The sequence below is a fragment of the Rhinoderma darwinii genome, chromosome 9, assembly GCF_050947455.1.
Source record: "Rhinoderma darwinii isolate aRhiDar2 chromosome 9, aRhiDar2.hap1, whole genome shotgun sequence".
NCBI classification, from domain to species: Eukaryota; Metazoa; Chordata; class Amphibia; order Anura; family Rhinodermatidae; genus Rhinoderma; species Rhinoderma darwinii.
The window spans coordinates 99,691,413-99,707,309 of record NC_134695.1 but is presented as its reverse complement, the minus strand read 5'-3'; the positions used below and the strand labels follow the sequence as shown (position 1 = coordinate 99,707,309).

General features: G+C 39.1%; 1 protein-coding gene across 1 annotated transcript in view; it reads left to right on the top strand.

The window, feature by feature from the left end:
• Positions 1–14,723, top strand: part of ADAMTS18 (ADAM metallopeptidase with thrombospondin type 1 motif 18) — a 68,257-nt gene extending 53,534 nt beyond the window's left edge. Inside the window, exons 17-23 of the mRNA XM_075837141.1 lie at positions 6,228–6,366; positions 6,876–7,002; positions 7,595–7,799; positions 8,984–9,175; positions 10,144–10,356; positions 10,493–10,640; positions 14,581–14,723. Coding sequence (XP_075693256.1) covers positions 6,228–6,366; positions 6,876–7,002; positions 7,595–7,799; positions 8,984–9,175; positions 10,144–10,356; positions 10,493–10,640; positions 14,581–14,714 — 1,158 coding nt within the window. The 3' untranslated portion in view covers positions 14,715–14,723. The remainder of the gene's footprint in view (positions 1–6,227; positions 6,367–6,875; positions 7,003–7,594; positions 7,800–8,983; positions 9,176–10,143; positions 10,357–10,492; positions 10,641–14,580) is intronic.
• Positions 14,724–15,897: the final 1,174 nt, after the last annotated feature.

Genomic DNA, 15,897 nt, shown 5'->3' with positions numbered 1-15,897 from the left:
CCGGTGACCTATGGATGTTGAAGATGTGGCTCACGGATTCGGCTACAAGGTATCTTTAGTCAAGCTGTGGTTTGCTCGAGATCAAAGCTCTAACCAGACATATCTCACCTAATATAAACGCGTAATGGTAATCTCAGCAGACTGGGTCCCACCAGGGAAATGTTTAATGAATTAGTTGTTAACAGGTTTCTGGTGATGTCTGTAAGTTTCAATAAAACTTTGCTGTGTCGCAGCATTTTGCTTTGCTAGTGGCCAATTATCATCTTATTTGCAAGTTCTTTGTCCCCTGTTCCTTGCCAGAAACTATCCAAATAGTTCTTCCAGGTACTGTGGTACAGAGGCCACATTTTACACAAGTACACACTGGGGCCAATTCTGCAGGTCTCAGAAAAGTCCCTGTGGCTCTGTACCCTGCCATCGTAGGGTGAAGTATTCGAGAGATCTTTTCCCCTAAAAGCAATTTTTGCGGGGAGAATACCTCTGTGATCCAACAACCTATGGAAAATGGTACAATTCATATAGAATCCTAGAGGAAACAACACATATGACTTAGTATAAAATCGGAATTATACATAGGATATATAGATTTTATGAGAACTTGATTGCTCTGTATAATTTGGAACAGAGCCATAATACGGCCATTGGCATGAGATCTAAAGATTTCTCTGTAGGGAATTCCAACTAATTTATTTCCTATTTAACTCAATTTTTAAAACTGGCTCAGCAAGTACTGTCAATTTATAATGCTTTGATAATGTTCTTTTGTGAGCTGTAATTCTACATTTGCCCTGTGGGGGAGCTGCAGAAAAAAACCAACAAGAAACTTTCCTGCCACTGTTTTTAGAAATAGTGACTTATCCAAAACCGTCTAAGTTGTTAAAGGGTTATATATCAATAGAGGTTGTCAGATTTGGATTCAAAAAAAATAAAGCTAATAAAAATGTTGTAATAAAGTAACCAACACATACATACTGATATGCTATTACTCAGAAACAATAACAAAATAGAAAGAATTAGCTTGGCTATCTAGAGAATTTAACAATTTTTTGTTTGATTTCAACAAATCTGGCAAGTCCCAGTCTTGGAATCTGTGGTTTTAAAATGAAGAAACTGTAAATTGTATAAATCTTCGCTCTGTGGTCAAGCTTGCTGAGTGCTGTGTCTGAAGTCAGGTGGCTTATGTGTCAGTGGTAGACCTAAAAACATTGTTCCGAGCCTGTCCGTACATTAAGACCTCGATCACCAACTTTAAATGTAGAAGTTATTTCCACTTGCCTAAGTAGGTTCTGGATGCCGGCCAGTTAAGTAGGTTGTAGCACTGGAGGTCCTTCCAACATAAAGGGTTTACGTTACTGTTTCTATATCCAGACTTTTAATGTGGAGTTGTTAGAAAATTGCTTCATTTAATATTTTGGAAAACTTTTAATTACTGTTGGACGTAATTCACAATTTTAGGAACCTAAGTATTACAGTAGAGACTGTTACAGCTTTCACTACTCCACTGGTAGATTTTAGATAATTGGAAATACAGTACATGATCAGTGGGATCTTAGCACCCCTGCAAAAGAACATCTTTTATTTGTCTCTTTACAATGAATGACTCATTTTGTATCATTTTGATAGATATGTTTGGTAAGAAATCATCGGGTTATGCAGGATTTGTTTTTCCGGAGGGATCCACACGAGCAAAACACACACTCAGTCAGAGATCACAAGGCAGCAGCGTAGCTTTAGGGGGTGCAGAGGTAGCAATTTCACCTGGGCCCTAGTGCCTGAAGAGGCCAAAAGACACAAGTATTATAAATGGCACATAGTAAATGGGGTGCCCTGATTGTACAGATTTTGCATTGAGGCCAAGGAAGGTATGGGCACCAACAACAGAGTCCCTGGCCAAGAACAGTATATGAGGCCCCTTGATTTCCAACTAAATCAGTGGTTCATATGGTATGTCCACCCCAGAGCTTATCTAAATGAAACAAGTTGTGTTATTACCTGATGAAAATCCATTTGTGATTTCACAGTATGTTACATGTCTGAAACAACTTTTTACCTGACAGAAACACATTCATTATGTCACATTTGTGACATCACAGCTTATTACTTGTTTGAAACCAACTTGATGTTACAGTGCTTTACCTCACTTAAACCCACTTGTGATGTCACAGCAGCTTGCCTGACAGAAACCCAGTTGAGATATCACAGCAGCTTACCTGAAAGAAAGAGATTTGTGATGTCATAGGAGCTTACCTGTCTAAAACCCACTTGTGATGTCACAATCGCTTTCCTGAAAGAAACTTACTTGTGATGTCACAGCCCTTAACCTGATGGAAACAAATTTGTGATGTCACAGAATGTTAACGGTCTGAAACCCACTTGTGATGTCACAGCGGTTTACCTTACTTTAACTAACCTTTTATGTCCCAATAGCGTGCCTGAATGAAAGAGATTTGTGATGTCACAACAGTTTACCCGCCGAAAACCCACTTGTGATGTTACAGTAGCTTACTTAACTGAGTTACTCATAACACATATGTCAAACACAGTTGTGATGTCACAGCAGCTAACCTGACAGAGATTTTTGGTGTCACAACAGTTTTCTTGCCTGAAATCCATTTGTGATGTCACAGTAGCTTACCTGAATGAAACCCACGTGTCACGTTAGAGCAGTTTATCTAATGGAAACACATTTGACTGAAATTTATGAAATCACAGTAGCTTATCTAGGGGCAGGCACTAACAACAAAGGGCAACTATGCATGAGCAGTATATTATTATTTCTGTTACTTACATAGCGCCAACATATTATGCAGTGCTGTACAGAAGTTGTCCCCAGTGGGGCTAACGATCTAAATACCCTATCTGTTTGTTTTTGGAGGAAACCCATGCAAACATGGGGAGAACATACAAACTCCATACAGATGCTGTCCCTGGTTGAATTTGAGCCCAAGACTTCAGTACTGCAAGGAACAGTGCTAACCAGTAAACCACCAGTACATGAACTTCATTATTTCCAACTAGTAGTGGTAGCCATAGACCACCTCATTCATGACTCTCCAGAAAATAGGATAGAATAGAGGAACCACTATTATTTTTTGGGCCCCCTTGGCTTCAGGTCTTCTGGTAACAGATTCCATGCAGATGTTGTCCTTGGTTGGAATTGATTTCCAGACGTATTGCAAGGCAAGAGTGTTAACCACTGAGCCGCTGTAACTATTCGATTTATTAGTTATCTATAGACAGGTAATAATATAGAACATAATAGAGTAAAATATCTATAATCACACCTCGCATGATTTTATTGTAATACCTGTGTGTACAGGGCGTACTAGGCCTGTCATTTTTGATACATCATTAAGATAGTGTAATTTCCCCAAATCACAGATTATTCTATCTCTCTCTGTGGAGTTGGTAAAGTACTTACCATAGGGTGTGCGTTCTTAAAAAAAAAAATCCTGAGTAACAATCATCTTAAAGTGACCCAAAAGAAAACAAAACTATTTTGAGGTAGTTAAAATTGTTAACTACAAGCCATTAAATTCAATGGTATTGACCTTGACATAAACACTGAGTTAAAAATGATGATTCTTCCTGTAGTGTTGCTTATTAAGGCCTTTTATTATTCATCTGGAACATGTTCACATTTTTGCATTCCCACTTGCGTTAATTAAAAAGTTATATTCTATTTTCTCAATGATAAAATAATCAAGCACTCTATTCTGGCCAGTGTTGAAGCCTTAGGATGTCTCAATTGCCAGCAATGGGATTTATATTATTTCCGAAGGAATGAAACTAAACAAAATATCTGTCCAAGGGCTACACATGGTCTACAATCAAATTTATGGCCACAATACAAAGAGGAGAATGTATAAGATAATTCACATTAAGGTTCTTATAATTCATAGTCTACAGAAAGAGATGTTAATGTAGAGACCATTGCGTTATCATGGAAAACCCAAAGTGTATATATTTCAAAAAGACTTCCATAATAATTTACAGTATTTATAAATTTTTCAGATATTTTTTTCTTTTAAGTTTAGAATTATTTAAGGGCTCAGTCGAGGATTAATAGCAGTAAGATTTATAAGTCTGGTGAGATTTATTTTACTATGTGAATCAAGAGTAAATAAACTTCTCTACCAAAAACATTGTCCATATAAAGCAGGTCATGAATCCTGGATGACACACTACAGATTCTATAAAATCTATCTTTAAATGATAGGGGGGGGGGGGGCAAAAGAGGCAAATGCCACAGGGTCTACTCAATGGCGGATTAAGTATACCATGGGCTGTTACCCAAACTTGGGCTCCCCTTCTCCATCGCCGCCCTGCCGCGCGGTAACTATTGTTAACACTATCTTTTTTGTGCAATCATTAACAAATGGGTGTTACAATTCCCCTTGTCAAAGGGCTGTGTCCCTACTTACTGACAGTCTCCAACAATCGCTGACTGTATCACACTGTGCAGGGACACATCCTCCTGACAAGGGCAATGGTAACACCCATTTGTCTATCAGTCCTGGACTGCACAAAGACCTTTTGTGAAATACAAGGATTTCCTATAATAAACATGTCAGAAGAGATGACAGATTCTCTATAAATCCAGTAACTCACAGGTGACTTCTTCTCAGATTCTAGTAGCTTTTTTACCTCTTTTCTTCTCCATCCAGGCCAGACCTCATGACGACTTTTCCTGGCCATAACCCATTTCTGCAGAATTTGCCACTCAGATGTCTTTGGCTCCTCACTGTCCAACATTTCCACACCTATAAACAAAGATAAAATCTCATGGGGCCACACACTGTCCCCCTAAATATAATAGCACCATACACTGCTTCCCTGAATAAAATAGTACCAAACACTGTGCCTCTGAATATAAATGTGTCAAACACTGTAAAGTAAAGCACCACATACACAGTTCCCCCCCTGTAGATAGCGCCACACGCAGCCCCTGTGGATAATGCCACATACAGCATCTGAAGATAGCATCACACACACCCCCTATAGATATTGCCACACACCCCCTGTAGATAGTATCACACACACCCACTCGTCAATAGTGCCACACACACACTTCTGTAGAAAGTTCCACCCACACATCCCTGTAGATAGCATCCCACACAGCCCAACCTATACATAGCGCCACACAGACCCCCTGTAGATAGTGCCCCACATACCCCCCCAGAAGATAGCATCACACACAGCCCCCCTATAGATAGTGCCACACAGCCCCCCTGTAGATAGCGCCACACACAGCCCCCCTGGAGAGAGCGCTACATAGACCCCCTGGAGATAGCACCACACAACCCCCTATAGACAGCAACACACTGCCCCCTGTAGATAGTGACAAACACAGCCCCCTGTAGATAGTGCCACACACACCCCCTTGTAGATAGCACCAAACAGACCCCCTGTAGATAGCACCACACAGCCCCCTGTAGATAGCGGCATATACCCCCTGTAGATAGCGCCACCCCCTGTAGATAGCACCACCCTCCTTGTAAATAGCATCACACAGCGCCTGTTGAAAATGCCACACAGCCCCCCTGTAGAAATCTCAACAGCCCCCTGTAGATGTGGCACCGCCCTGTAGTTAGTGCCACACTAACCAGTCCCCGTTCCAGCGCCATCCTCTTCTCTTCTGATCAGGTCAAATCCAGCATAACGACGCAAGTGGCGTGATGACGTCATCCTTTGGACGTGGATACAATTGATTCCAAGGGCCTTCAGTTTTGTTGTGACAAAACCTCAGATGTGGTCTTTGGGGGGCCATGTGCCCACCCGGGAGCCCTGGGCGGCCGCCCATAATGGACCGATGGGCATCCGTCACTGGGTCTCCTCTGTCTAGAGCCCTACACCACCTTCCTTGATCAAATTTTATTTGGGCACTGAATGCTGGTACTGTTTGGACACTGCACTTAGTAAAAGTTTGTGATTTGCAGTCGGTTTTCTCTTTTTTCTAGAAAAATGTAAGGGGCCCTCACACAGTGTTTTGCCCATGGGCCAACACAGACTTTGATCCAGTCTTGACTTACGGATTATTTATAGTGGCCATATTGGATTTCTCTAAGTTTTCCTATAAACAAATAAAACATAAAAATGGCTGATTAAAACTGTTCAACTCTTTATTTTTGTGGTTTTTTTTGCATGTAAAAAATACCAATGTATAATGGTGACAATAATGACTAAACTGGATACCAATATTTTTTTTATTGGAACATTCTTTCTAGGTACTTTATCAAGGAAAGAATGGGGGGTTTTCCTGGGAGTATACTTTACCCTTTTCTGCAAATGAAGAAACACCTATGAAAAAATCTAATTTTGTGTGGGTCCCTATGTATACAGAATGCACGGTGACATGTGGTGGTGGTAAGCAGAATTTTTTGTTTTTTTAATGCATGTTATTAAATATTTTTGACTACGTAAGGGCTTGTGTGTCTAGTTATATTGTCATTGGTGTTGGTGTAAATTCCCTTTCATTTGTAGCGTTCTGTGAGAGGAATGATGAAGATTTGACAACCCCCCCCCCACAATAATATCTTAAAGAGGTTATCTCAAGACAACTTCTCTCCATATGCTCTATTATGACATATGGACCTCATTAGGGCCCCCTTCTATGAGCCAGAGCAAAGAACCGCTCTGAAAGAGTGGCTTCTGCTCTGGTGGACACAAGCTGTCGATGTATTACATGGACATTCATTTATCCGAAAGACATCATCTGATCGCCTGGCTCGGAAGTAATGTATATATAGGACAGGTCATATACACAAAGGCAGACATTTAATGGTTATTCATTTAATAATATTCACTAATATATAATATATTTAGTTGTATATCAATATGTATTTTGCATTAATTATCATTTCTATATTTTTAAGGTCAAATGAATGTGAAATTTGTGTGTTTACAAGATCTTCGTATTCAAGTCAATTCAAGCATTTGTGGCCTGTTGAGCAAACCTCTTCTGGAGCCAAAACTATGCAATACCCAACCATGTCCAGCCTAGTAAGTATGCTTTAATGATGGATTCGCTGAAAGTGAATAGTTTATTGTTAGGATTATTTGTTACTCAATGGGAAAGTTTGATGCTACATGGTTGAGTAGTAACTATAGAGGGAATTCATGATTTTTCTTCGCTTATAACATTATACAGTAGTCAGGGATGGAAAGTTTTGTTTTTTTATTTAAAAAAAATGGTGTCTAGCTCTAAAAAAGATGTCACCTTTCAATATAGTGGGTACATCTATGCCTGTGAGATGTCTGCATTTGGAGTCCTTCATTACGAATCCAGGAATAATTCGGAGCATTATGTATGGATATACTTAAAGGAACACTCCAATCATAACTTGTACGCCGTGTTATGTTTAAGGCAGGACCTAAGGGGGAAGTGCCTGACACAGGGTACCTCTCTTTAGTATTCTTTGAAGCCCTATATTATCTTACCTGAAGCTTTGCACTAGACCCATGCCTAGCCATGCCAAGTGTAACACAGTGAACAAGGTAATTAAAGTAACATGAGGCTTTTGATATGTGACTTTTCTCTCTATGTGTCTCTCTGACATTATATTTCCTAACAATGTAGTATTGTTGCTTGTAGTTGGTCAACTGGTCAGTGGAGTTCATGTAGTGCTTCCTGCGGTGGTGGCCAACAGACCCGGACTATTCAATGTCTCCAGAAAAAGACTATACAGGGTGAGGAATTGGTTGGACACTTTAACTGCCCAGTGAGTACTCCAATCCAAGTACAAAAGTGCAGCACCCAGGACTGTCCAGCAGAATGGAGCACAGGACCATGGTCTCAGGTATTAGCAGAAAATAATCCTGCAGAAAAAATGGTTGTATGTATGAGTAGAGCTTGATTTATTTCAAAAGCCCAGTTATTTTTGATAGGTTACACAGTATTTTTGTAGGTTTTGATGTATTCCTTACTTGAAAAGATCTGCCTTTAGACTACTGCTTTATAAACAGTCCCAATCTTCTCTCGTAAAGGGGATTTGTGGGACAGATTGTGGATCACCTAGAGACCTGCTACGTGTTTTCTATTCTTCATAGTGTTCTGTAGCATTATGTGGTTCCTATTAACATCCACTGAGGTCCCCCAAGAGCTGAAATGGTTCTTGACTGTGCTCTTTGGTCTAGCTAAAAAATGGGGGTACAACCAGGAACCCCTAACACTACCCCTCTATTCAATGTCTAGGAGACTGCCAAAGATATTCGAGTACAGCGGCTATACTCGGCTTCGGTACTCCCCATAGACATTGAATGAAGCGGTAGTGCGCACGTGTGATCACCTTCCCATTCAAACGAAGTACACTCGACCATTGGTCTCGTGATTGGTGGGGGTCCTAACAGCGGGACTATACTGTGGATAGGTGATAAATGTTTTTCGTGGGCCAACTCTTTTAAGGCCAGTGCTATCTAAAGCAGACAAATCTTTTCAAATGGTATTTGGTTATCTAAAGCAGGCTTTTCAAGGGGTATCCCTAATCCAATGTGCAAAGAACTTGTCTATATGTACAGACAAGAAAATCTGTGAAATGGTACATGGTAAATGGTTAAAGGTATACACATGCCACATACTTGATTAATAACACTGAGGATACACCCCGGCCCAATTAAAGCACCAAAAACAATTTTTTTAGATAATACATTTTTCAGAATTAATATTGTTCTCAAGAGCCGCACAAATGACTCTCTCCATGGTCTTGTAATAAGCCAGGTCTTATAGCTGTCACGAGTTAAGTAGAGGTGGATCAGCCAAGATGTCTGGTTTGATGACTGAGACACTCAATGTATAGATTTATTTGGGGAAATATTAAGCTTAGAAAAATTTTAATTTGGCTCCATACTAACCCTAAGGACCTAAGGTGTTCACCTCTGGTATATATCCGTGTAAGTAAGTCCTGCTAATATCATGTTAATATAATCTTTGTCCATGAGCTATGCATCTTAATGTCTGACAGCTTGCATTCCTCATCAATTCCAGTGCTCCCGATCTTGTGGAAAGGGAATTAAGAAACAAGAAGTTTATTGCAAAAGTGTCAGCTCGGAGAAATATAAAATACTTCCAGAAAACCTGTGTGCAGCCAACTCCAAGCCAGAGTCCACTGAGAGCTGTATGTTAGCACGCTGCCAGAAAAATGACAAACTGCAATGGGTGATATCTGCATGGACTGAGGTAACCTACATAAAACCTATGTAAATACATTAGAATACATTAATCTTATTTTCCGTGTTTGGTCTTTGTTTAGAGTCAGAACACTTGTCACAATTTCTACAATAGTAGCATATAAATTATAAGGAAGAGAACTGGACGCTACTAGAACAACATGCAGACAATGAGAGTATTAGAAGGGCAAAATATTCGAGCTTCCCCAATTCCTCTATATAAAGTGAAATTCTAGGCAAACTGAAGAATTGAAAATCCCACGCCTTGTAAACTTATTTAGCTTGGGCCCCACAATGTTGAGATATCATGGGTTCTGCTTCCTTCACATGAGGTCACCATAGATATTTGCACACAGTAGGGTTAGGAGCCACTATGTGCAAATAAATACTGGATACTGAAGGGTGTCATGATTTGGAGAGACTAGACCAGCAGAACTACCAAAAATTCATATAAAGCAGGTCTTTGAGTATGTAAGGCTATGTTCACACACGTCGTGGTTGATTCCACCGATGCACGACAGATCCCATTGAATTACACTAGGGTCTCTCAGGTTCTATCTTGGTGTACGTAGTTTTGATGGGAAGAATAGGGAGGGATGCAGCTCTTTTTTTTCCCTTCAAATCTGCAGACACTTGCAACAGAGCTTCCAACGCAGATGTGAACAGGGTCTAAGATGTTGGAGAGTTTTTAGCTTTGCATGGAGTCCCATTTTAAAGGGTAAATTCAGTAAAAAAAAAACCTTTCCATATATCATAGATACCGTACGTGTGGGAAGGTCACGTAGGACTGTTTTACTTGGGTTGCCCAAGGACTAAAAAATTTGTCTACCTGTTTATAATTTTTGAATATTGAAAGATTCCCCCTGGCAACATTATTTAGCCAAGTTTTTTTGTCCAAAAGGGGTTATGTACTTATTTAGTGGACAATTGCTTATTGTCAGTTTTGTTATTACCATATTTCCATTTACTTCTGCACAGTGTTCAGCAACATGTGGTCCTGGTGTAAGAAAGCGTGAACTGAAGTGTGGAGAGAAAGATAGTCATGGCAAACTTGTCACTGTTCCTCAGAGAAGATGTCGTAGTGTCAGAAAAGTGAATGTACCTCTGGAGCAACCATGTAATAACAAGCCATGCAATGTAAACTCGCCCTACAATGCATTTCATGGATGGCATACATCTCCATGGCAACCGGTAAATCCTTAATCCTTATGCCACAAAAAAAAAATAGTTGCTGAAAATTTTATATGATAAATAAATACTAACCATAAAATAATCAAGTTAAATGTATACAATGAATGTAACCAGAACACGTGTCCATTCTGATCAGTGTACAGTTACATGTGGTGGAGGCGTGCAGATGCGAAATGTCCAGTGTCTTCATCAAGGTAGACCGGCAGTGGGATGTTTGCCTCATCAGAAGCCTTCAACCTCCCAAGCCTGCAACATGAACTTCTGTCCTTCTTCAGGAATACAAGGTATTAAATGTAAAGATCTATGGAATTATTTTCATGGAGTTCTGGTATAGTTGACATATCCAAAACGCATTCCAGCATCAAACCAATAGGATTATGAAAGGACCGATGTGAAAGTGAATGCAGCGCTCTATCATTTTTTTTTTTTAAGTCAATGTTATGTTTTGGAGTAGTAACGTCCTGAACTTCAGCTGCATTATCAAAGGACAACAAGTATGTGCTGCTAAGGACCAATTCTTGCTTTTCTGTCAAAAGTAAAATGTATAATACTATAATACAGTGACTTAATAATAATGACATACAATGACTGAACATTACCCCCAAACAGGAACTGAATAATACAGTTGTGTAGCTACAGAATGATAGCACCATACAAATTATAATAAAACTGTCATACAGTAACCAAATCATAATGTTATACAGTGACTGACCAATACCACTATACAGTCCCTGAATAATACCACCATACGGTGTTTTATAATAATACTACCATACAGTGACTGAATAATACCACCATACAGTGACTGAATAATACCACCATACAGTGACTGAATAATACAACCATACAATGTCTGAATAATACTACTATACAGTGTCCAAATAATACTACCATACAGTGACTGAATAATACCACCATACAATGACTGAATAATACCACCATACAGTGACTGAAAAATACCACCATAAAGTGATCAAGTAATGCCACCATATAGCATCTGAATAACATCTCCATACAATGTCTGAATAATACTACTATACAGTGTCTAGATAATATCACAATATATTGTCTGAATAATACCACCATACAGTTTTTGAATAATACCACCATACAGTGATTAAATAATGCCACCATACAGTGTCTGAATAATACCACCATACAATGTGTGAATAATACCACCATAAACTGACTGAATAATACCACCATACATTTACTGAACAATACAATACCACCATACACTGACTGAATAAAACCACCATACAATGTCTGAATACTACCACCATACAGTGTCTGAATAATACCACCATACAATGTGTGAATAATACCACCATAAACTGACTGAATAATACCACCATACACTGACTGAATAATACAATAATACCACCATACACTGACTGAATAATACCACCATACACTGACTGAATAATACCACCATACAATGTCTGAATAATACCACCATACAGTGTCTGAATAATACCACCATGCAGTGTCTGAATAATACCACCATACAGTGTCTGAATAATGCCACCATACAGTGATCAAATAATGCCACCATACAGTGTCTGAGTAATACCACAATACAATGTCTGAATAATACCACCATACAGTGTCAGAATATTACCACCATCCAATCTCTGAATAATACCACCATACACAGACTGAATAATGCCACCATACACTGACTGAATAATACCACCATACAGTGACTGTAATACCACAATACAATGTCTGAATAATACCACCATACAGTGTCAGAATATTACAACCATACAAACTCTGAATAATACCACCATACACTGACTGAATAATACCACCATATACTGACTGAATAATACCACCATACACTGACTGAATAATACCACCATACACTGACTGAGTAATACCACCATACAGTGACTGAATAATACCACCATACAATGTCTGAATAATACCACCATACTGTGTCTGAATAATACCACCATGCAGTGTCTGAATAATACCACCATACAGTGATCAAATAATGGCACCATACAGTGTCTGAATAATATTACCATACCGTGCCCAAATATCAGTACCATACAGATAGTCTACTAGGGTTTATCATGCTGCAGGAATACAATACTAATCAGATGCAAAGACACAATATTCAAACAATCATTAAATGAATTGGTTTGCGGTTGAGGTCTTGTTGATTGTAGCCATTCACTTTCCATCCAGCTACCGCTTGCTGCATAGAAATCCTTATCTTCTCTCTTCTGCTGCACTTACAATTCCTCCATTTGGTAACAAACCCCCAGCTAGACTGCCTGCTAAAAACAATGTTCCTATAAAAATGAGAGAGATAGTGATATGATACAGAGTGCTTACCTGTATGCCCCCATACATTTTGTCTGCTAGTGCCTTCCAAAGTACCCCCATACATTGTGCCAGCCAGAGAGTTCCCCCATACACAGTGCCTGTCAGAAATGCTGAGTGTTCAGTAAGATTGTTCAGCTGCACGCAAGACTTGACTGTATCTGCATTCCTGGCATAAACAGTTTTATTTTGCAGATTATAATATATAATAATATTAAAAGAGCCATCTACACACTTTAAAGTAATAAGTGTTGGTCAGGCATTGCCCTGGTGGAATCCATGGGGTACACCACCATGGTAAAATTAAACAGTTACATAATGGTTTGGCCTAGTCTGTGTATTTTATTGCATTGTTAATGGTATAATAACTGAAATACGGAACTAATGTACATCTTACATAATATAATGAGGCTTTTGATTTTTTCCATATAGGTCTACAATCTTATTATGGTGTAATTAAGCTCAAATTAGTATACATAATTATGAAATCTGCCGCCTATCGAACCATGACTTAGATAATTACAACTTCTTGGCCCAGCTCCTGATAAATATGAATGACAGATTTCCTAAATAGCAGGAGACACAAAGCTGGGGCACTGCTAAATACATTAATAGTAATGATTTTTTCATTTCAATGATACAGGCATTAACTAAGGGTGCTTTCTCACATGCCGTTTCGATGCAGTTTTTTTATGCAGTCTTTGAATCGGCATCTAGGAGTGGATTAAAAAAACCATTTACAATCCACACCTCGCATTGGTTTGAAAAAACATGTAAAATACATGATGATATATTGCAGTTTTCACATTGATCACTAGATGTCAACACAACAGGCTACATGTACAACGGAAAAATAGCATCTCATTTTACAGCCTACAGTGAAACTGAATGCTATCACCTCCTTATCCCAATTAAAGGGATTGTACAGGATTTAAAAAAAACAAAACATGGCTGCTTTCTTACAAAAACAGTGCCACATCTGTCACCATGTGTTATGTGTGGTATTACAGCTGAGCCCTAATTATTTCAGCGGATCAGAACTTGCGTTTTCAAGAAAGGAAAGTTTACCTGAAGGCACATATAAATGTAACAATTTACAAATAACATTGTAATACTCTTCATAATAGCGAAGTGTGCAAAGCCCCATGCACACAGCCATAATTTTGACCATAATTCGGACCGTAATTGCGGATCAAAATACGGACCCATTTGTTTCTATTGCCTACGGACACCCTCCCGTATATTGACGGAAAGGTGTCCGGGCCGTAGAAAGGCTCCACGAAAAATGGTGCTACGGACCGTGCTCCTATACTTTGTAATGGGAGCACGGCCAGAAAAATGTGAGTGAGTGACCGCGGCCAGCCATAGCCATAATTACGGACCAAGATTATGGCTACAGCCGTGTGCAGGGGGCCTAAGTGAGGTAAAAATATTGTTTAACTCAACATGAAACAGATATTTTTCTTTCTTTTTTAATGAAATATGGGTAGTAATAATAATAATAATAATAATAATAATAATAATAATAATAACAACAGTAGCAGGGGAATAAGAAGAAATCATGAGGCCCCATAGCAAAATTTGGAATTGATTGCCACTCCACCACAACCACCTTTAATAGCTATAGAGTCCAGGACATGCCACTTAGTCCCTGTTTCTTTTCATCTGCATACACTTTTCTACTGGTTTCCCACTCTCCACTGTGATCATTAACTTCACATCACCTACGAGTTGAAGTGCCCCATCTTGGTTAATGTGCCCCAGAGAATTTACTATGGCTGCTACCCTGGTAGTTATGCCCATGAGCAGTAGTTATCTTGGACCTAGTTTTCTTGAGGGTTTGTGTAACTAAAATACAGTATAATTATGTCTCCCCATCTTGCTTTACAGAAGATCCAACGTGTGTGGACTACTTCAGCTGGTGCTCCCTTGTCCCTCAACATGGAGTCTGCAACCATAAGTTCTATGGGAAACAATGTTGTAAGTCATGCACGAGAAAGAAACACTACAGTGACACTGGATGACTTCTCAGTATTGGCCATTACTTGTCTTCACAGCAGAAATTTCCTCTGAAACAGAGTTTTGTGCAATCAAATGTTAATCATCTCTGGAATATTGTTTGATCTTAAGGCTGGAAAGTCACAGACAAGTTCCAGACATTTAGATTAAAAGTTCCTAGGTGCATTCATGCTGAAAGCACAATACTGAACTTATACTAGAAGGAAATTCAATTCTGAGATCCTGTGTTGTGGTCACCAGCAAGAGCTTCAAGATAGAATGTGTCCATGAACAAGATCCATTGCTTTCGAGCAGATACAAGGTCTACGTTCCATTGGAAGTCTATGACAACTGCTAAGAAGAAGTCCAAGTTTGCAAGTCTTGTGTGGCACATGTTTTGGTGGACTATTTCACAATCTTTAGATTGTTCTTTTCATGAGCCATGCATGGAATAATTCACTCAACTGCAGTGAATAGTCCAACAATTGGGCAACGTAGAGGTCACAAGGTGGTCGGAAAAATCTAAATAATAGATTTCAAGATCTGTAATGATGGACTTTGTATTGCAAATATTTACAGTACATCTCATCCTTCAACCTGGATCTGGACTATAAGATGGTCCTGCTTTGGTGCTTGCATGTTGGTGCTATTACTATTTGGTCAACATTCATACTGCCTGAGCAATGTAAAAAATAGTAATATTATAAACAGATGGCGCTCTTCACCTTGCTGCTGGAGAAGCAGGGTGGATATCTTGTGAACTTTTACTTTGAATTTATCTTAATAGAAAATCGAAACTCAGATGTCATGACTCATGAGGAGATATGACTATACCAAGGAACACTTCAGATGTCATCTGCTTGTGCTTGCCCTCAACCATGGTTAATTTAGCTGTAACCACCTCTGGTGGGTTTCAAAACACGGCTACATACACTACATGAGTTACATCACCTGGCCATTGAATATATTAAATAAATTCAAGTTGTACGATGACTTGTACTCATGATAAACCTCCTATCTCTAAGCTCCAACTTTTTGAAGGGTCCACTAATATGTTTATTATATTTTGCATCTTATTCTTGAAGGCTGAATGTTCAGGCAAGAGTGAATATACAATAGACTCTGTAGCCTTAAGGCTGTTTTGAGTTTTTGGAAGGAATGGTGGCTCAATCTCAGTTTTCTGGTCCCATGCCCAATCTTCCAGCACCT